The sequence below is a fragment of the Pomacea canaliculata genome, linkage group LG3, assembly GCF_003073045.1.
Source record: "Pomacea canaliculata isolate SZHN2017 linkage group LG3, ASM307304v1, whole genome shotgun sequence".
NCBI classification, from domain to species: Eukaryota; Metazoa; Mollusca; class Gastropoda; order Architaenioglossa; family Ampullariidae; genus Pomacea; species Pomacea canaliculata.
In genome coordinates, this window is record NC_037592.1 from 6,914,536 (window position 1) to 6,937,733 (window position 23,198).

The 23,198-nt window shown below is 38.8% G+C and overlaps 2 protein-coding genes and 1 non-coding gene across 4 annotated transcripts in view; 2 read left to right on the top strand and 1 right to left on the bottom strand.

The window, feature by feature from the left end:
* Window positions 1–312: 312 nt before the first annotated feature.
* On the bottom strand, window positions 313–7,661 carry LOC112559337 (ATP-dependent DNA helicase Q1-like). The gene is made up of 12 exons (XM_025230486.1): window positions 7,518–7,661; window positions 6,973–7,149; window positions 6,509–6,688; window positions 5,916–6,221; window positions 5,095–5,261; window positions 4,532–4,613; window positions 3,715–3,872; window positions 3,207–3,336; window positions 2,817–2,955; window positions 2,276–2,370; window positions 1,680–1,952; window positions 313–1,077 (listed from the first exon to the last, which is right to left on the bottom strand). Exons 1-12 carry the CDS (start codon window positions 7,534–7,536, stop codon window positions 464–466), a joined length of 2,340 nt encoding a protein of 779 aa, XP_025086271.1. The 5' UTR covers window positions 7,537–7,661; the 3' UTR covers window positions 313–463.
* A 67-nt stretch (window positions 7,662–7,728) lies between these two features.
* Window positions 7,729–7,800, top strand: Trnae-cuc. Its single transcript has one exon. It is a non-coding gene; the product is annotated as a tRNA-Glu (tRNA).
* A 2,183-nt stretch (window positions 7,801–9,983) lies between these two features.
* LOC112559242 (myelin regulatory factor-like) overlaps window positions 9,984–23,198 on the top strand; it is a 51,593-nt gene continuing 38,378 nt past the window's right edge. For both annotated transcript variants that reach the window (XM_025230316.1, XM_025230317.1), the window contains exons 1-2: window positions 9,984–10,145; window positions 16,755–16,833. In XM_025230316.1, coding sequence (XP_025086101.1) covers window positions 10,103–10,145; window positions 16,755–16,833 — 122 coding nt within the window. In that variant the 5' untranslated portion in view covers window positions 9,984–10,102. The remainder of the gene's footprint in view (window positions 10,146–16,754; window positions 16,834–23,198) is intronic.

Genomic DNA, 23,198 nt, shown 5'->3' on the forward strand with positions numbered 1-23,198 from the left:
TCTGAACAGCTTTGTAATTAGAGACAAGATGCTTGCCATTTACTACCCCCAGTTTACTATGGGGCAACAACTTATCCTTGCTCGGTAACTATGGAAATGGTAGGGATAGAGGTAAATGAAGAAAGGAATAGTTCTTTGTTCTGTTGTGATTTGTCGAGAAATGGTTCAAGTATTGTTCACTTCTTCTTGCTGACACTGACTAGCAATCCCATTTATAGTGCTAAGACATGGTTATTTGAAACCGCGCAGTCACCCAGCAACAACTGCTGTGTATTCTCAAAAACAGAAGAATAAATGAGAAACAAGATAGTGTTGCTTATGTCCACTGCATTTATTTCTGCAGTCAAAACAAATTCATGGGTGAAGAAAAGAATCTTCATCTAACAAACATTTATGAACAAATCATCTCCCCTAAAGATAAATCCTGTTTCTTGACAATATCTCTTTACTCAAACATTTGTATCTAGTCGCTGTCATCTACCAATATTGGGGTCTCCATGCTAGTCTTTGATACGCCAGTTTCCTTGCTTTCATCCTGACACACACTCACATTTGTCTTTTCCGTTCTTTTGAACGACAAACTCCTCTTCTGGATTGTTTTTTCCTTTCTCTTTTTTACGGTTGTCCTGCTTACTTTTTTCTTGGGTTCCTCGACATCTGAATCACTAAACACAAGCTCCCGCAAGTCATCTGGATCCTCATTATTCCTTACTTCTTGTTCAGTTTGATCGTCACTGTCATCATCATTAATCAATGGTCTACGTTTCTTGTTGACCAGATGTAATTTTCTTTGACTTGAGCTGGAAGACATGCAGCCAGCATCGCCATCCGAAATATCTGCTTTCAATGAAGGTGAGGCCAAAGGACAATGTTTGTGATTAATAACAACAGGTTTCATGTTGCAACTGCTTTTCTTTGCAGGAACAGTGTCAGAACTGCTAGCTTGTGTCTCTTGTACTGACAACATACTGCTGGAGGAACTGGGTGTTTGTGTCACTAAAGGTGTAGATAGTGTTTTAGTTTCAAATTCCATGGTGACATGGGCAGTCCCCAAAGTCAACGCCTTTGCTTTTGGTCCTAAAGGGAAAGAAGGATATCTGCGTAAGAAAACAGTCAGCCTTGATAAAACTAAGATATCTTAAGCATTTATTAGTCCATTAGGAGTTCACCACCAATACGGCTTCACATTGCATTCCCTCAATATAGTTTACAAAAATATCTAACCTGCAAACAAATTGAACAACAAAAAAGTTCACACACAAGTATACACACACACTAACGCACACTATAACTGTATCTTTACTTGCTACTTGCACAACTCTGAGTTTACATAATCCTAAGCAATATAGCTGGACTGAAAAAAGCCCATAATCCCACAAGATAAAGATTCTACACTTTTATGTAGTAGAAATGAGATATAAATGTTTATGCAGGCTAGCTCTGGGTAATGATGCTAAAGACAGGAATCTTAAGCGCCTTAGAAAAAGGAACATTAGCGTATGAGAGAGAACAGGTGATGTGCATGTCCCATTTTCTGTGTCATCTGTGAGCTTAGATTGCTCTCTTCCATCCACCACAACCATGGCTGACAAGCAAGGAACAACAAAAAAGTAACATCTACCAGACAAAGCATGTAAATTATGGATACTTAATTCAGAGTTAACAGGAAAAGTTCCAACCTGGCACGAGGTAGCAGATTGTGGAGTAGGCAGTAAAGTGAAAGTCCTCTCTCAAGTAGCCTTCCAGCAGCATGTGAGCCAAAATTCGTTCTGCCTTTTCTCGTGTCACACCTGGGGCTTTTATGTCTCGCACCCGCAGACTGACACTTCCCTTTCCATACCAAGCATCTAGTAACTTCACAGCTGTTACTCTTTGGTTAGTGGAGGCAGCATTTTCCAGGATGCGCACAACTTCCTTACAATACCTAGTAACATCACGTCTGCAAACTTCTCCTGCAGGAATTAAATGAACTAGGTATAAATAGCAGGGATAGTACAAAAAAATATATATATACCATAATGCTAAAAACTGTTTAATAGGACGAAAAGAGGCAAAAAAATCAAAATCATGTGATTGTCTGCATCAAGCTAATTAAATGAAAGGTCATTGCTGTTTTGTTCTTTGCTCTAGAATTCTATGACAAGGCCAAGAAAAATAATGAAGGTTGCAGAAAACTAAACATTTTCATTTTCTCTCTTGAGCCGTGGTCATCTATGACTATTTTTGCCTTTGGTTCTGAAGGGAAGGACAAATAAATAAGAAAGAAGTTGCTTACTCTGTGTTTTAGGATCACAATGGTCACACATGGCTACACACTGTTCTGCATCCCACAGCTCTCCAAAATGTCGGGCAATACGTACTCTTCGACAGCTGAGAAATTGAGACAAAGTCACATCAAGAAATCTATGTACTATACAGAATATATTATTTCACACTTGGCTGATTAAAGTGTTACACCTCCAATATAAATGTAAATTATTTACAGGGTCAAAAGCCACAAAATCTTCCCAGTCTTTTGGTTAAATTTTGCTTCCATAGTCATACACACTGAGCATATTTTTTAAATTGTTTTTTTTTTTTATTCCATCAGCAAGTAAGGCTAGATGTGAACATTTGCCATATGCAGAGACAAAACTGTATGCCTGTATGAGATCTGAAGTCCCAAGGTACCCAGTGCTCACTGTATTGGACTTTAACCCTAACCCTAACATATGCTGAACATTTAAAAAAGTTATTTCTTTAAAAGGAACAGCTGTAACAACAGAAATAGAAAAGGATAATTTAGTGCAAAATGAAGCGAGGAAAAAACTATTTACCCAGAGACGTCAATGCAGTAAGCAACAATGCCATAGAGATTGTCCAACCCAGTTCGTTCTGTAAAGACCATGGTACTCTGGCGCCCAACATCAGCAAAACGGTAGTATAAAATGCAGAGGGATGTCTGACCATCTCTACCTGTATAATGAAACACCATGCAATTTCCTCATTACATCTGGTCAAACAGAATTTTTAGATTTGTCAAAAAATTAAGAACACTCTGCATCACCTGCTGGTCAGCTAAATGAAAACTATGTATTTGTAGAGCTATCAATAACTATAATAGTACTGCATGTTTAAAATATTTCTGGCAACAGTATTCAGTTTTGATCCCTTGAAATTAAAATCATTTTTCAGATCAGAAAACTTTGAAGTCTTTGTCTTCTCACCTGCACGTCCACTTTCTTGATACAAGTTTTCCATGGATTTGCTCAAGGAATAGTGGATAACAAAGCGCACATCTGGCTTGTCAATACCCATTCCAAAAGCAACTGTTGCCACAACTACCTGCACATGACTCTTGGATATTTATGCAATATTTTCACGGTGTAGTAAAACAGCTGGAAAATCTTATCTAATATTTTAAATAAATTATCTGCATATTTGACACTCTACAGTCACAAAAGAAGCTTCTGTGTCATATTGTGTATTAAAAATGCTTTACAAAAGCTTAGATTTTGCATTCTTAGAATACATATTAATGAAAATTGTGATGAATTTTGTGTTCACATGAACACACAAGCACCCACAATGTTAATCAGCAATTATGCAAACTATGATGGCTATTATAATAAATAGCTTGATATTTTATGCCTTGGATACAAACTCAGATTAAGAATCACTACACTGAACAAACAGGCAAATGAATACACATGCAGCACTCATGCAGATGTATACAGGTTTACTTGTAATTTGATCTGCAGTCCACAATTTATGTACACGACTACGTTCTTTGGCACTGAGGTTGGCATGGTAACAACCAGCATGAATGCCCCTTTTCTGCAGTTCCGTAGTAACCTCTTCTGTATCCTTCTGTGAAAAGCAATAGACGATGCCTGAAATCCATCACACAAAGAACTGTCAATAGCTGAAATCAATATTCCCTGTCATTCTTTATTAAACAACACATCTCTCTAAATGTATATACATATAAGATAACACATCCCAAAGGCAAATCGGGACTGCACAAAACAATACAACATATCCACATCCGCCAGACTCATACATTCATGGTTCAGGCAGCTGCATTTATTTGCACATAGTAACAGTCAGAAGTTGTACGGCTTGATGGGAGGTGGAAAAATTCTCCCTACAGGACATCACAAAGAATTGCAGACACTTTATAGAGAGAGAGACAGCAAAAGAGACTGAAAGGGAGACAGCTTAAATATTAATATTTATACCCCTTTCCAAGTCATCTCCCCTGCTCCTAATCAGCCTATATGTCATCAGAAAAAAATGCAAACCTTTTTAATGTTCCCATTTGATACTTCTGTCATATGATCTACTGACAGTGGGTCCTATTGACATTTCTGCGAGGGACTATAAGGGGAAAAGTCTGACTAAGTGGTAACAAGCAAAAATGTTTCGCTGATGTTCCACTTATTCTTGAAATATTCCATTTCTTCAGTTTCTTTTACTTATTTCCTTTTGCAGACTATTACTCTGAATACCTCAGAAGAATGGCATATTTGCCAACATATTACTTGTTTACCTGATTTTCCAAGAAACTGCTTTGTAATAAGCTCATAAATGTCATCCATGGTTTCTACTTGGGAAGATGGCTTTGGTCGCACCTGAAAAACAGTTATTAAAATATGTGTGACCATAATGAAACATGACAATAGCTCTTCTGAAAAAGGCTTTTGAAGAAAGCTGCTTTGCAATTTTTCTTTCATTTTTGTAATTATTAAAACATTATTATTTCAGGAATTTTAAAGTTTTTAAAGATGAGTTTTTAAAGTCTGGAATGACCTATTTGATTTGCTATAAATGATGAAAGCTATACTATTATTTTAATGCAGACCTTCAACACTACAGGAGTCCTATTCTCTTCATTCAACAATGAAGGTGATGAATATGTTTTATGATTTACTGAAAATAATGAGGTGTAAAATGTTATGTGAAACACACTTCTGCCAGAAATGATGAAGGGGAGAGTGACAACAATAAGATCTCTTCAGAAGTTAAGGGTTCATCTTACTTGTCTAGTCATAGGAAAATATATTTCTAAGAAATAAATACACGTATTTTTGTATAAGTAATAAGAAATTGAACCTGGTAATAGAGATTAGGCCGATTGAAGGAAGATCGAAGCAATAAACAGGAAGGGATGTTGAGAATGGTTTTGACATCCTCTAGAACCTTAAGTGTAGCAGTAGCTGTTAATCCCAGTAAAGGTACATTTGGGAACTGCCTCTTCATTATTCCCAAGAATTTGTAGTCTAGAAACAAGAAGCAAATATAAATCATGTTTTAGGCAGTAATTCAATATCTACATACAAATTTCAGTTATATGTTAAGGGAGTATAATTCATTTCTTTTTTGCAATATTAACAATATTTTTATATTTATATTTTTATTTCAATGACACACAGAAACATTTAAAAAATTTTTAAATAGACACATTCAAAAGTTTCTTCAACAAATTGACAGTTCAAGTATTTTGGTTTTCAGCATGCAGACACACCCACTGACTCACCTACCCACCAACACAAAAAAACAAATGATACAAAATATTTATTTTTAAATAATATCAAATTTTTAAATAACATTTATTAAATATGCTTGAAAAAAATCAGCATCAACATTTATTTTAAAAGAATATGATTTAAATATTTTTATAACTATGATAGTGATTTGTGGGTTTATTTGAAAATGAGTTGCCCATGCATTACAGCTTTATAGACTTATCTTAGTGTGATTAATGTAAGTTTAACATGATTAAGCTGTTGAGGTTTTGGAACATAGCTATTTTTACACTATCAACGTAGGTAATAATACTTGGGGTGAGCCTTTAAAAAAGAGTAAACTATTGAAATATCAAAATCTTTTGAGTAGTGATAAAAGCCAACAAGCAATAAAAAAAAAAACCCTACCTGGTCTAAAATCATGACCCCACTGTGAACAGCAGTGCACCTCATCAATCACCAAACGAGAGAAGCGACCGCCTTCATACATCTTTTCTAGCAGGTTCATGAAACGCTTTGACTTTGATAGCTTTTCAGGTGTAACATAAATAAGGCGAAGTGTAGCACGAGGGTTAGTCATAGCCTCGTGGGCATATTTCACCTGGGCTTTGTCTGCATCCGCGTTAAGCATAATGGCCTCAACACCAAACTGATCGAGTGCCATGACTTGGTCTTCCATCAGAGATACAAGAGGGGAGACAACAAGTGTTATCCCTACACAGGAAATAAAAATAACAGAAGCCCTGCTAATCATAAAAGGATAAAATTTTCTGAGTATTTACTGAGCACTTTGCTCAAGCATGAAAACATGAACACATGAGCTACTAACTGGGGCTGCACACATTCTCAATTTTTCATACTCTCTTGTACACCCTCTCTCTTTCTGAACACACACATGCATGCATGGACATGCTCATACAATATTTACTATATTTCAAATTCAAGAAAGAAAGTAAGTAAAAGGTCAAAGGAACTACTGAAGTATAATCAAGAAATATTACCCTTGGAAAGGAGTGCTGGCAGCTGAAAACAAAGACTTTTTCCTCCACCAGTTGGCATGATGAGCAAACAGTCCCTTCCAGCTAAAGTTGCATTCATAGTCTGTAGCTGCATTGGCCGCAGTGAATTCATCTTGAACACTGATTGCAACTTCTTCTGGAGTTCTTCAGACCATGGAAAATCTATGGCACAATAACATTTGGACTACTAGAGGTTGATCAATTTCATAATTTTAGTTTAAAGTTATCCAGTAATTTGCACCTGACTGAAATGTTTAGCACAGGTCAAGGGACTAAACTTTAATTCTTGTAAAGATTTTGCAAAGTTTTTCTTTGCTTCATTTACTGAATAATTATTTCTTTGAGATATTTTCATCGTTGTGTGTGTGTATATATATAGTTTTTTTGTGGCTTGTGTGAACTTTCTAGCAATATGCTACTGTAACCTTTGTCATCTCCTGTCTTACCTTTTCTTTCCCATTCTGTGTCTGCCTGCTGCTGTTTCTGTGCAGCATGCTGTTGTAACAGTGCCTCAAGTTCTTTGCGGCGACCAAAAAGACGAGACTGATGCGACAGAAGACTTTCTAATTGCTGTTCAACATCCTTAAGTTCCTGCTTCACTGATCTGAGTTCTTTGGCATAACCTGCTGGCATTTTCGTTAGCCTCAGTCGTGTCAATACAATAATAAATCATTGTAAAATAAAAAGACAAAATAATTTTTTTAGCATCGTTAGTATTTTGCTCAGTCTCGGTTATGAGTACGAGAACATTTCAGTCAAGAATCATATCCTAAACGTCGACCCATGGCCACACAGTAAGAAAATACGTTTTCCACGTTGCTTTCAGCAAGTCTATTAAATTACACTTTGATCTCGATATGAATGTTTAATGCTTCCCCCCCGCCCACAAAAGGAAAATCTATAGTACTAAAGTGCATGTGACAACAGACACACATGACAATTATACTTTTTCAGCAAATACAAATTTTCCAGCTGAACAATTATCACTGACCTTCTAAAGTAGCGTCCATTTTGTGACAGTTAATAAGACAACACAATAGATAACGAATTAGACTTCATGCAGATAACAACAAGAGGACAACACTGGAAGCTGCAGCAGCCATATCGAAGGAAAACTAGACGAATCGCAGGAAAAGCATTTTGGTGTGAGAACGTGTAAAACTAAAAAGATATATAATATATATGACCACCACACTTCAGAGTCCCAAGTGGTCTAGTGGTTAGGATTTCGCGCTCTCACCGCGACGGCCGGGGTTCGATTCCCCGCTTGGGAACATACTTTTATTTTAATTTTTTTTTTTAGTGGCTTCTTATACCAAGTATCCTCACTATTGCATATGCCGTTAGAATTCTTTTCCACTCATTCGGCAAGAGCGTGGGCCTTTCCTGTATATTTGTGCTTGCGGTGAGCGATATTTTCCGCATCGCATGTGTCGCACACTCTTTGTTGATTAGCCGACCACTACAGTACAGCGTTTTGTCACGTCCGGTATTTAGGGTGCGATCACACTTTTTATTAAATATATCGAAAACCGTTTACCTGTTAGTGATTTCTTGTTCGAGGCGTTCATTTTTAACACGAAAGAAGTCTTTTGAGCATGACATGTTCCAGCGTTTGGGTTGGTCTTTAACATCTTTTACTATAATCTTACATAGAAAGTCCGTTAAAAAATATACATGTATATATCACACATCTTTGACAAATACATGTATAGCAAGCCACAAAAACACACGCAAAAGCACTCAAATGCTCATCAATGAGTTTTCTCTAAATGATGATCGAGGACGTGCCTATAGTTATCTGAATGCCGAAAGCCTACTGATCAGCATCGACCAGCATGACTGCCTGAGGTCATCTAAACTTCGAAAGCCCTACTCAGTATGAACCCTACTTGTGCAATCTTCTTTCACTGATTACTCAGTCACTTCTTTCTGTCGCGAGAAAAATAGAACAATCTGAGGATGGCCAGATATACCATGTAAATAAAGACCTTGCTAATGCCTTTCCTGTAAAACACTGATATAGCTTTTTTTTTTTAAATCTGCGACTCAAAATGCGTATTTATTTTGTACAGTGTCTCGTCCACCTACTTCTTAAAAAAAAAATACAAAACTCCCACAAAAAGAAAAACGTTTAAAAGAAAAAAATGACCACCGAGTGACTAGACGGATAGATAGACGAACGAATGAAAAGTTAACAGCATCATAAAAATAACTAACAGAAAGCTCTCGAAAGTTTAGTAACTTTTATTGGAAAATTATGATTCACAACTTTTTTCAGGGGTTTTTTGGTAGGATTCTATGGGTTCAACGTAAAATCTAGAGGTTGTGATAAATTAAAAAAAAATACTGATCGATTATTCTTGTTTATGTATGATCATATTATGAACATTTGTTTGTTCCATGATCCTTACACCAGTCAATACAATGCTAGTCCATTTTTTTTTTTTTTTTTACCCTTTCTTTCACTTTTTTTCACTAAATTGCTTAGTTGTCATCCTCCTCTGCACATTTGCGACACTTTCCATCCTTGCTGCTTGTTCCCTGATTCCTCTTTTCGTTTTCTATGTTTGTCTTTTATTACCTGTCTGCACGGTTGTTCCTTCTGTCCTTCGTATACTCTCCTATACTTGTCTCAAGGACTGAGAGCAGGTTCCTATGCAAGCGTTATCAAGTATACGGTATGGTTTGAAACCGGGTTAATTCTCCTACTATCAATATAGTGAGCAGTGGTTAGTAACTGGTCAGGGCATAGACACAGATCGCGTCTGACATGGTCTTAGGTCAGTGTAAACAGAACCTAAGATTAGAGCATCGTGCAGCCCATAGCCGTGAATCAACGATTCCAAAGCACATGAGTCGTATGCTGGAATGTTTATCGAGCATATGCTTGCGTGTACATGCACGGTCATATAATAATATTCGTGAAATAATTTAACTGTAATAATATTGTGTAACAATAATCGAATATTCTAAGTCTTGAAACAAACACACACGTACACGAGCGCGCGCTCATTATAATTAATTATCGTTGATACCAGTATTACTGACTTCACTATTAAAAAGAGATCAGCGAATATGTTTCTTTTATTTCTACAGTTCCATCGAGTGATCTTCAATTCCTAATCCTTCTCTTCTTCGGTTTTCTCAAACTATCCCTCCCCTTTCCTCCCCTTCCCATCCACCATCTTTCTCCCGCCTCCTTCCCTCCTCTTTTTTATTGGTGAATGATCTCTTGAAGGTATGTACATGCATATGTACCTTCAGATATCCGTTTCAAATATGTTTCGTCCTAACGAGTTAACTATAATTAGTCTTGTGTTTACACTGGCCACTGGCCGTAGTTTGAGAGCGAAAATAGCGAACACTACTGTTGACACGACAAACTTTTGCTGTTAGCAAACGCGGTGGTGCTGGCGAGGGAGGTGATAGGAACAGCGACTGCGAGGTCACATGCTGTGACGTCAGAGATCCTACGATACACAGAGTAGTAAAGAGCTTCGACAGTGCAAGTTATACAGACGACACATGGATTAAACACTGGGAGACAGTAGTTTGGGGGAAATTTGGGGAATAATGGATGCCCTTGCCGAGGATCAAGCACTTCAGGCAGTTTTAGGTAAGTATCCAAACAGTTTTATAACTTCTGACGGATTGTTCTCGAACTGTTAGCGAATGCGTGACACTCCCTCATTCTCATTGCCTGCGCGTACTAATTGCCTTGCACATCTACCTCGTGAAGGATATACGATATTGTGTTTTGTGTATGAACATGTTTATTATGTGTTGGTAGTTTGATCAGAGGCTTACAATACTGTAAATGAAAGGACTTAGTGAAATATATTGCAGTAGTTCGAAGGGGAGCATGAAAAACGAATTGAGCTTGCATCCTATTGAAAGTGATGACAAGAGATGACTGCGTGTTGCAGACGTGAATTGTGCTGCGGGGTTTTCTGTTATCTGAGAGTAAAATTCAACAGTTGATAAGTCCGACTGCTACGTAGTCTTACATGTTGCCATCGCTTCTGTGATGGAACATGAAAACAATCGTCACTTTGCCATTATACTATCAGGAAAACCACAAATTAAAATTTATTTACGATCTGGGTTATCTTAGGGTGTATCTCATCGTTGACAATCGTATTTTGAAGTATCCGCCTTACTTTTAAAATATATAGCACAGTTGAATTCGTACTACATTTGCCATTGTTGTCTTTTTATACCGGAGGTGTATCACCACAAACAGTGATTCGCTAAATGAATACACTAATGTCATAACGAAAGGCAGTAGCGAGAACATCTGTGGGCCCTATCGACTTCTACCCCTTCACTCTCTCAGTGCACATACATGCACATACATGCACATTCATAAATTCGCACGTATGTGTTTGCATACATATGCATATGTGTGAGATGGAGTTTGAAAACAAATTTATCAGTATGTTGTGTAACCACAAGTACCCAGCAGTGAGCAGATGATACATCCAATCTTTCATAATGATTATGATACAGTCTAATCACACACAAAACTGTTCTTATCATATTGCTATGAGCTCATACACATAGATATGTATATCTGTAAATGAGGATATATATATATACACATATAAATAAGTCCATAGATGTGTGTTAAGCATTTACATTCAAATATGGGCAAATGTCATGTGCTGTAACAAATGTCCATATCTGTTTGTAATACAGTCCCATAAGTTCAACGTAAGTACACACATATAGACACGATTAGCTAGGGAGTAGATTTCTTACGTAGCATGCAAAAATACATTTGAGTTTTTTAAAAAATGTAGGCAATGGGTAGTGCAGTTGAAATGTGCATGCAAATTTTTTTGGTTTTTTGCTTTAGTACATGATACAGGTAAGAGAGATCAAGCAAGGTATTCTTGTATATATTCTGTGTGCAGTAGTATCAACAGCAGCTGGATTTAAAAGCTGTAGGTCACAGCTAATGTAGCTTTAAGATCTGATGGGAATACAAATTAGAAATTCACTATACTGCATGCATATTATTTTACACCATTGTCCTTGATATGCATTTGTAAGTTGAAAACTGGAAAGTCTTGTATTATTTGATAGCAGTTAATAGATTTATGGATGTATCTGTACATTTGTAGACAGTTAAGACATCAATGTATTCATTGAGAGTAATTTTTTGAGAATGGTTCTTCACAATAAAAAGCAAATGAATTCATGAACGGAAGTTAACAGTTAAAATTCATTCTACTTCTTCCATTGTTTTCACAACAGAAGAACCCAGAAGACAAATTTTACAAAATTAATCCCCTAATATAGTAGTGCTTGTGGTCATTGTCAGGAAAAGTGTTTTCTAAAGTTCTTTAATTGCACATCACAAGGTACAAGAATGCTGCATATATACTTTTGTAAATGTACAAATGTTTAATTTCTAAAATGTTTACATGTTTCTTCATTTGTTAAAACTCATGTGTGGACATGCATCTGTAGTTTTGAAGGATGTGATGAAAATAGTGTCTGACAATACTATAGCTCACCACCACCACCACCACCACCAAGCAAACGAACACACAAAAAATCGGAAAGAGGAATAATGGCTAAACTAGTATCACTAGTAAACTAGGATCACAGTAGAGCTGTATTCCATCATAGACAGTCACTCTTACTGAAAACGAGAACACCGATCATGTAGGTCTACTACTGTTCCCTCACTAGATACTAAGATCTGCGATACGAAATTCTACATTTCGGAGGAATTTAATTTCTTTCCTCTCATCTACGAGTAGCAGAACGGCGCGAGACTTCACACACATCCCGCTCGGTCCTTTTCGCGCTTGCGTTCCAGCGGCGCGCTGCGTCCCGTTTCTTCTGTTAATAGCCTGCTAGTAAGCTGTGATCATACGCCTTCCTTCTCCCATTTCAAAGGTAACGACAAACTTTTAACGATGACATCTGTAATAAGCCAGAAAATAACCCCTTCCCCTCGATTCCCATCCATACCTAACCCCGCTACAGCGCAGAAAGAGAAGGAGTGTCCGCCTTCAGACTAGCCGAAATTCATTGAGATGTGTCGACAACATACTCTCTAAATGGATGAGCATAAATGAAAATCCGGTTAGGTAAGCCACGCATGTATATAATGGATATTAAAACCGCACGAGTAAGCTGTCCATTGTGTGCGCATGCATGCGGTAGGGCAGTTGTGCTGTGCGAGGGGAGGGGATGTGTGTGTGTACGTTGCATAGCCGCTATAATGTATCTCGATGCTGATATTATCAACAACAGACACGTTATTTCTAAAGGTACTGTTTAACTTATTTCACCAAGGAAAAGGTTACTCGAAAATCAGGAACATGGCTGCATCCAGTGACAATATTGATTCCGTTATCGACCTTTTATCGCCTTTTTTTATCACTTGTTCATTGCTTCACAGCCACCCGTTTGATCTCACACACTCCACAAACAAAGCACCTGATTATGAAAGGTGACCAAGACGAAGGCGCTGGGGTGTTAAGTTTGTTTCGGAAACTAAGGTGCTAAACCTCCATCTTTCTTTCAGCACCGGTCAGTTGGCGGAACGTTAGTCATCTGCAGAATAATCAAGAGTTTAATCATCATCTGTTTGAAGAAGCTAAAAAGTTCACGATGAACAAGCTCAGAGAGGACAGACAATGTATGCCCAGGTTGTGCAGTTTCCCACCGTGGGTGTTATTGAGGATGTGTACTTTTTCATCTTTATGACACTGTCAGGTGCCGTGTCCCATCTATGGACTAACGTTTTCCCACCCCAACCCAAATCAATCTACCCCTCCCTTTTGAATAATTACATTTTAAATTGGTCTGCGCTGTGAAGGAAATCTGAAACTGTTTGGTTCGAATTCCCGGGTGTTCAGTTCTTCTTGTCTCCTCTTTTTCTCTCTTTTCACACATACACATAGGTAGATAGGTAGACACGCGCGCACGCACTCAAACACACACAAAGGCACACACATACGTAGAGGTAAACACTTGCATATACATAGGCGCCAATTCATTTCCTGCTATTTTGATGGTGAGGGTAGTAAGGTTGTTGTAGTTCGATGAGAGCTTTGCGACAACAGTCGTATTAATCAACAATCAAAAGAACTAGAATCTACTTATAACCATGGGTCTTCTAGCAACGCGAAAAAGCCAGGTGACTTAAAGAAGTCTGTTTCCCGCTTCCAAATTAATTTTTGTCTAACCTGCCTCGAGGCACCTTTTGATGAAAGAAAGTAGCATGCCAATCGCTGGGGCCCTTCTCAGGTGTGTCACTTGATGCCCAGGATCGTGATGATCATTTAAAGCAGAGCTGCCTTGCGGCAAGCCGGAAGCGTTGATTAAACGCATTTGAAAACAACTGCTTGCCCTGATTCAAATTACACGGTTGAGCGGAGGAAGAAAGCAATTTATGTAGCGTTTTGTCGCAGTTGCAAATTTCTCCTGTTTATTAACGCTGGACGGCGGTGGTTAAGGCCACGCAGACGTCGATCGAGGGTTTATATATCACGGCGAGAGTTTACACGTGAAAATCGGCGCAGATATCCTCTAAAGCAGGGGTCTCAAACACGCCGGCCGCGGGCCGAATGCCGGCCCGCGAAACATTTTTGTCTCTCCGGCCCGTCCGCGTGTATATGTATGTTGTGCTTGGTGATTAACTCTGAAAATTACCCCCAGTGTGACAGAGACAACGTCAACTATTTTAATAAACTAAACTGTGTGCATGTAATAAACTACACTAAATGTAACTTGGGTAAGCATTTAACTGCAGTGACAGTAGTAAAATTTAATGAAAAAACATTTTCTTTTCGTGGTGCGGCCCTCTAGAACACTTTCCACTGCGGCCCACATGCTAATATGAGTTTGCCCACCCCTGCTCTAAAGCCATTACAGATACCGAATCACAGTTGATCTTTGTGGTCGTCTTGTCATAATTATCTACATGATTGTTATTATGTTTGCTTATCCACTCTGAATTTGATACTTTTGATGTTGGTTTCTTTTCTGGCGTAATATTGAAATGAATTGTTTAACAGAAGACCAGGCAGCTTCTAGTATTTTGATTCGTGCCAGCTCCTATGAAAATATGGCAGAAGCTCTTCCTTTCCTATGAAAAGTTCATTTGTCCAGGATAGTCTTGTGCATATGCACGAGATGGATATGATTGTCGATTTAATACGCTAATGATATCAATCTAAAGACAGTCGGCACAAATGAATCATTTTATCACAACGGGGGGGGAAAAAAAACCCATCAAATATGAATAGGAGAGGAAAAGGTGGGTTGGAAAATTTGAGGTCACCCTTCGTAGTTTTTATTGTGGTCACATTTAAGATAAAACAACCTTTTCAATGAGATTTTTCGTAGATTGTATTCTGAATGACACAAAAATATTTGTGAACTTTGTCTTGTTGGCGTGTAACCAGAGCGGTAGGAATCGTCTTTTCATGACACTTTGTTGTAGAATTTTACAGGTTCCTGTGTCTCCTGTGAGGATCGCCTGTGAAAAACAGCGCATATTTATAAGTTCAGCCATCCACCGTACTTGAACTTCTCAAATTATTAGTGATTTGCAAAATAAAGCTTCGCCTTTAACTAGCGAGTGACAGGCTCTGTCCCTTCCTTTTTCACATCAGATAAAATATCGTCCAGCAGTTGTCAACAAGAATCCCTAGAAACTAACAGTGCAGCTAAAGCGGCATTTCGCTGGTTACTCATTTATGTGGGTCATGCTGTCAAGTGACAGAAGTGCTTGCCTTCATTTCAACATTGCCATATACTATTCCGCAATGCTTCTTGTCGAAGCTCGGGCCTTTATACCGGAAATCCTTGCTGCGAGTTGCAAATAAGGTGAACAGCGGACATCCTTTAGCTTATCAGAGCAGTTCCAGTAGCTTTTCTTCGTTTTGTCCTATGGAGGTTTTTCTGGCTCCTCAAAGATAAAAGCATCAGGGAGGAGGATGTAGATTCCCGCTGACTACTTATAGTCCGGTATCTAGTTTTGCTAAGACGTGAATTTCAAGAGAAAAATGTATTGCCTGTTGTTTCCCGACTCGTAGGTTTTGCAGTGCTCGAAAGATCCAGTTCAAATCTGCGTTTGCGGTCTTTTACGGAAAATTATGGCACGTTTTCCTGTGTTTTAGATAATATTATTAACGATACACATAAAGGATCCTTAGGTTTTTCTTTTTTGACAAACATGTTCCGCGCAGGCGAAATTTGGTGTACCAGCATTCAAACTTGATACTGGTATATTAAACATTCCTTGTCTCTTCAGTGTTTCTAAGTGATAAGGGAAAAAGAAATGCGCTTGGTGTTACATTTTTGGAAACTACTTTTCTCTTGGCAATTAGTTGATTAGCACTACTTGTCATATTGTGTGGTGCTAGTGTCCTGACGCTGTCGACTGATCTGCCAGTGTCGTGCCAGCAACTCCAGAATGCCACTGGTTAAAGAAAAATGGGAGTGCATTTTTTCAAATGACTATTTCATTTATTACTGATTATAATTCTCAGAATTTTAGCTAGTAGTTTGTTTTCTGTCCACGATTTTGGAGCGAGTCTAAGGGTCCATTTCCTGCGACGTCGTGAAAATAGCCACGCTGTTATGGCAGTGGCTCATTAGCATGAGGTCGAAGCTGTTGCATTGGCATTGACCTATAACAACGAGAAAAGCCAGAATTTAGGTCAATCGAAGCACATTTTCTCCCACCCCACCCTCTACCTTTACCCAATGTAAAGTAATATAATATATATAACACACGGTATTTTACGAATAGCTTTTGAAACGCCGCCATGTACATTAACCTGCTGCACTCGGGTTAGTTTTTAATACACCTACGATACTTTCCATATGCATTTAATAATTTTCGAAAATTGCAAGTATTAATTAACAATGTAGTAATCATGTACAACTTTTTCTAACTGGTCATTTAAAAGCGTGTCTCATTTTACGGAAAGAAACAAGAGCTAAACGATAAACGGTAGACTAATGACAATTATGATTGGAGTATTATAGACATAAAACACACATCAGGTAGAGCAAGTAATAAAAAATTTTACAGGTGAGTTTTATGTGTATTGCTGCACGTTCGTAGAGGTCGAGATGGTTTGTACGAGAGAGAGAGAGAGCGTGTGACATTTGAAAATACTTCATGGACTTTGCTTTTTGTTCTAAGAAAACTAATAAACTGTTAGTTCACCATTTGTTATTTTTGCTTCAGATCGTGACATAGGCATTGACAATGAAGCGTTGGATTTTAACATAGGATTTGAGGACTACATCAATGGCGCCGACAGCATGTAAGTAATGAATACAATACATTTGTACGTGCTTTTCTTCTTTCTTAACTATGTGTGTTGGCTAACTAGTATCAATATTCGTACAGCTAGCCGAGATTGGCAAAGGTAATCACACTTAATATCTAATCTGATCTGAATGGCACCGCATGACGCAGATAATCAGTAGTATGCTAGGGATAGTCGGGAAGGTCGGGATGATAAATTATGTGTGGCGATCAGTGCATCATAAGCAAAGGTCGTGATTAGGCCGTATCCGTTAGTGTATGCAAACAATGAAGAATCTAGTAAACATTTACTAGAGAGGTGTTTTTTACTTGAGTGAATGTCTGAGCAATTGTGTCTTGTGATCATACTTATTAGACTGTGTTAAATTTTTCATTTTATCTATAGGTATTTATCTCCCTGTAGATATTCATAGGGGGTTTTATGATGTGGATAAATGTTGGGTATTGAAAAGAAAGCCATGGGGCTCTCGCCCTCATAAAGACATGTCTTAATTGGACAAATATGAACAAGCGTTTGACCCAGTTTGACAAAAGCATTACATGACAAGTTTTACCAAAACCTGGTCAAAATGTTGGTGAAACGACATTTGTCTGAGCTTTCCGGTGGCGCAACGGTTAACGCCTGTCACCAATATAGTAAGGATTGTTTTGTCCTGGCTTCAGATCTCGTCCCGGACACACGGTTCTTTCTCTATATGTGGCATCTGTTTAGAAAATATTTTATGGGAATGTCATATGAATGAATAGTTTCCAAGCAAAGTAGCACGTGTCCTTAGAAATCGGAGAACACTTAGAATCACTTTTTCAGGTTTGACTGTCACTTCTGTCCAGAAGGGCATTTTCGGATAGCAAGTCGCATGTTGGCACAAAGGAAGTGATGGGGATGGGTAGTTCAGCTTTTGTGTTCATTGACGTAGACGCTGAGAGTGGACGACTTCAACAAGTGGCCTATTTTGTTGTTGTCCCAGTTGTGTTCGCCAATCAGAGATGTACAAATTAGAAAATGACGTACTTATCTCCATCTTTCTTCCCCTTTTACCGCGCGTGTGTATTTGTGTAAAGAAGGTAAGTAGAAAGAATGCGCCCCTTCCCCCAAAGTAAAAAAAAACCACCTTTTATTTAGTGACGGACTTATTCCTCATCTTTATTACTGCCCTATATTATGATTTATTTAGTCATAGGCTTTATGTTTCATCGTTTTTACTGCACTATACTATTTAGTCACCGGCTTCATTCCTGATCTTTATTGGTGCACTATATTATGGTTTTAACACCGCTTTTTTTTTTCCCCCACTTAGTCTTGAGTGTCTCCACGCGCTCTTTGTGTTCATGAGTCCTTGTCCGGCATTTTGGCTCAATCGTTTTATGTTCACTTTTGCCGAAGGCTTGTAATCTTTTATTAAACTATCCTACAGGGACGAAACTTCTGAAAACTGCCAATCAGACTCAAACCACTTCGTAACCCCCATGGATATACAGAAAAAATAAATAGACAAAAGTTTAACCAAGTTTTGCAACGTTTTCTGATAACCATGATGCAAACACTTTGCCAAATACTTTTGCCAGACGTTCTTTCATATTGGTCCGTGAAAAAGGCTTTAAGAAAAACAGACAATTTGAGTAAACAAAAGTTCGCCAGTACACAGGTAAACCAGTCGGTTTTGTCGGTTAAACCGCCATGAAATTATGGCCACAAGAGATAAAAGCTCAAATGCGTTGAAAACCGGCCGCATATACAAATCTTTCAAACACAGGCACATTTGCGACAACATTGATGGGGAGGACTGCCTGGCTGATTTCATGTTGTCTTTCTCTATCAATCGTGAATTTCGTGCTGCGTGGAACTCGTTCTTGTATCCTTGCATAACTTCTGTATTTTGTCCGCAATTCTTGTCAAATTTGTGTACTTCATCAGGCCTTCGGAAGTCTTCCCTTGTCATTCCGTGTCCCTTTCTTTCACTATGTTATTATTGAGTAGTTGCACACACGCGAGCCCTCGTGCGTTGATGCATATGAGTGAGTCAAGTCCTAACTATAATCGAGACGATCTAACAAAATGAAGGCTGGAAATTGTCTCTTCTCTCTGATGGCCTCGCTTATGATATAATGCCTTTACCTCAGCAGTGTCAAGTGTGTGTGCGTGTCGGGGATGGGAGGGAGAGAGGAATAGTGAAAGCTAGGTCCGGAATAGAAGGTCTTGGTGGCACAAGAGGCGTGAGGGCAGGCAGGGAAAAAGGGGTTGAACTGGTTAGGCTGGCTTATGTGTGGCTCATCGCTAGCTCGAACCGCATGCCTATTCCGTGCCCGTGTCAGGGACGGCTCGGTGACATATTGGCTCTCAAAAGGAAAGGAAATACCAAGAGGGTTACGAGGCATCCTTGGACCTGGCTTGTTAACCCTCGTTTTCCACGAAGTCCGTACAGGCATACGCACAGGACCACTCGCGCACTCACGCACACATACAATTGTAACAATTCTCTGTGGAATGTTCATTATTAATTCTCTCATTATAATTGATAAAAATTTCTTTGTTCATGAGTGATAGCTGTTCCTTCGAACCTTCTGCTTCTCCTTTTCTCGTTTCCTTGCAACATCAACAAGACTGGCTGCCTTCCCATGTTATACCTTAGTTGCTGGCTCGACATAAAAAAAACACCACCACTCCTCCTTTTAATAAAGCCAAAATACCCCCCATCAAGAAAAAAAGTTGACAAATCAAAGATCACCTCACGAAAAAACTATATATAGAGAGAGAACTTATAAACTCAACATCAGTATTATATTGTTATAGTAAAGAGAATCGTAAATCATAGAGATAAAGTTTTCCGTTGAAAAGGCCTGTTCAAAAAGACGACTTTCGAGGTAAAGCGGTAGAAGTGCGTTCACTGTGATTACAGTTTTCATTTTGTTGCTTAGCGTTTATCAGTCTTGTATGTCGTCTGACAGATCATCATAGGAGCAAGGAAATTGTGGTTGACCAGTGCGTGCTAGTCACCATGCCAATTACTACTTGCAAGCTGGACTGTAGAGTTATGATATACGATTCTTACCAGACCTGTCCCCAGTTGATAATTCTGTCACTCCGAAATCATGTGTAGAATCGACAGCTCATAAGGAGTGAATAAAAGAAACACCATCAATTCTGCAGTTTGTGTGCCATATTACTATTGGAAATAGAATACAAAGACCTGTTTTCATTTTTAAGTCGGGTATGATGCAGATACACAACATTTACACTAAAGTTAATAACAATGTCTACTTTTTTAGCTAAAATTTTCAGTTTGAACATTTTATAATGTTATTTGCTTTAGGTAGAACTGTTAATCGTATTTTTTGTTATTGTGTCATTGTGAAATACACGATGTAAACAGAGGGCGACATGTACATATAAGGCAAAAAAAAACAAAAAAAAAAAAAACATATAAACTGGACCTGCCGTTCGATGTGTAGTGATTTGAGTGTTGCTTTTGTGTTCCTGAGAAAAGCTAATTTCTAGTATGTATTTGCAGATATGGTTTGCGGAAAATACTAATGTAAATAAAAATTCAGATATTCTGCTAATAGTAATCGATGTATGTGACGGTAATGTAGTATGCACGTGCAGCGCACGAAGAACGAAAACAACCTTTGACGGACGATGTTGGTAAGACATAATGAGAAGATGTGTAGCACGATGATTAATCAGCCAGTCCACTTGTACGCGACTGGTTTGTTCTTCATCGTTCAGTCACCGAGTTTCCTTAACGATTGCTTCAGAGTTGGAGAGAAGCGGGAAGGCGGGGAAGGCGAAAGCGGTCGTGCGTGGTGTGCACGCGCCAGCCTGTTTGATGACGTCATCGTGAACATCTCTGAATAAAGAAAGCACTTAATTTACATGCCCACTGAACATAGTTCGCATGTGCACTATTTTTATTTTACAGAATAATTGTAACTAGGAAAATGAACTAGTCAGAATGTGCTCAGCGAAATCGTGTAGCAGCGAAACTGGATGCAGGTCTACTATTCCACACTCACGGGATTGTTTATGTGCTTGTTTTCATTAGGTGCTTGGGTTATCTGTTATTCTAGCATTACCGCAGCTGTATGTCTCTTCCAGTACTTAGAATGTCTGTGCATAGAGGAATCGAAAGCTGCTTGATGTCAAGAGCCAGTCAGAATGCATCTAGCAGAATTTTTACTTGCAACAAAGTCGTAGCTACGAAGCTAGATAGAAGTCCATTAACTGTAGGTGAGATCTAGATAATCCTTAAAAAATATAAGAATAGACCTGTGTCGAGGTTCGTTATTTCCTGACTTTTTGAAGGAAAATATGGCTTTCGGTGATTGCTGTTATTAAGACATCCAGTCTTTGTGTGTGTGTGCGCGCGCGCGCATGTGATACCTAGGGTGCTGACCGCTATCGTGTCTCTGGCCATACCATTAGTCCCCACTGTCCCCACTAGTTGCTGGGCTTTGCGGAACATTCGAGCAGAAATATGATGTAGAATTGTAGTTGCATAAAGAACATAGTTGCTAAACGTGTTCGTGTGCTTTTAAATAATATTATAAACAGCATAAACCGCAGTAATTTTTTTTATCGCAAGCCGATAGCAGTTGCCTAATAGCAGTGTACTGTGGTCCAGTTAGTAGCTTGCATGTTTATGGTTAGATTGAGTGATTGTAGAAGTAATGTGTCCACGGTTGATTGAATAGTCTGCAGATCGGCGTGTTTGATGCTAGATAACAACGAGTCCATTGATGAAAAAGGGTCTGTGATGGGCTAGGCTGCATGCCTGAGTGACTCGGGTATGCCACTCATAGACAGGTGAGGCAAATGATCGTTTGAAGGTGCAAAGGGTGTGGAAGTGGATGAGAGGTAAGTGCAAGGAGACATCAAGGTATGCGTGCGACGTCAGCAGGTGAGGCCTGGAGCGGCATTCCTCATCCATTAAGTGCAAGGGGATTTCAGACTCCAAAAGTGTTGAGGTTTTCAGAACTTCAGTTAAAATTGTCTGGATGTACTTTTAGAACCCCATATTAAAAGAGCATGAGATTTTATCGATCAGTCGTTCTCCACATCAATAGATGTGATGCATTAATATTATCGTGATCTTGATCCCTGATGCTAAAAGAACCCCTGCTTTTATTATAGTTTGTCTTTATGCATGTGAAATTGTTTATCTAACATTGGATAACATTTGCTGACGAAAGAAGAATGTTTGGTTTACTGTACAATGTCTTGTGCGATGAAATCTCATCTCTTTTATCTTTTCATACCTCCGACGCCAAATCCTTTACGATTTCAGACTCCCATCCCTACTTGGCCAATTTCCTTATCGTGACTAGGATCTCTCCTGAGCGAGTTTATATATACGTTTGTACGCGGTGGAAAACGTTTCTAGATGAAAGAGAGCGAACGTTCTCAATCATGTGTAGCTACTGTTCCTCGTGAATTCTTCCCGCAGTTTGATGTGAATCCAGCATATCGGTGCATAATGTACTGTGGCCTTTCTTTGAAATTTGTGTGTATATTTTAACTTCGAGACGTTACTGTGCTTATACAATTTTTATTAGTTCAGTGGAAGGCCACTTGCCAAACACCATACTCTATCTTTTCCCGTTTCGCGGTGTACTTCATTTACCACCTTTCTTGATTCGGCTAGTTGTCACATTTTTTCTCATGTGTGCAACGAGAGGAATGTGTATTTTGCAGAACTAAGTTATCACCATCGTCTTTTCCCTCCATCTTTTTTTCCTGTCTCATCGCGAGCGAATAGATGCACACGCACGCACGCGTGCCCGCACGAGAAAGAGAGAGAGAGACAGCCACTTTGATAAAAGGGGGCGAGTGAGGAAATTCTTTAATTTGAAAAGGATGGGATTAGCTTGAAAATGGTGTGGTCATATCAGGGCAGACAAAGGAAGAAGGCTACAGCGTACATCAGTCTCTAACACGAAGGCGGTGTCTCAAAGCAAGAGAATTCCGTCGACAAGAAAAATAACCATTGTCACAGACGAGGCACCGGGTCACGTTTACATCCTGAATTTCTCAGGTCGCGTGCCCAGTGAAAAAAGATACGGGATTCCTCAGATAAGGTCCCGAGTATCGTATTTATGTGTGTGTGTTTCACCAGGGCGACCTTAATAGCAGCTCTTGTTCTTGTTATTTGGTTCCTCTTTGTGTTTTCTGTATTTGATTTTATTCTTCGTTTAGTACGGTTGTTTATTCTTTTAAAGTTAAAATGTTATTTGCTTGTTTTCCTTTCTCTCGTATGCTGTCGGTGTTTCGTTCTTGTTGCTTAGATGCAAACACGACCTGCCAGTGACGATAAGGCTAGGTGGTGCTAGCACAGCGCAGACGACAACGCGTGTGTTTGCACG

Coding starts and splice junctions, on each gene's coding strand:
- LOC112559337 (XM_025230486.1), bottom strand. Junction 6,689..6,972: donor CACAGAATGGGAAAGAAAAG/GTAAGACAGGAG, acceptor ATTGTGCCATAG/ATTTTCCATGGTCTGAAGAA. Junction 4,614..5,094: donor GGCCTAATCTCTATTACCAG/GTTCAATTTCTT, acceptor ACTGTTTTTCAG/GTGCGACCAAAGCCATCTTC.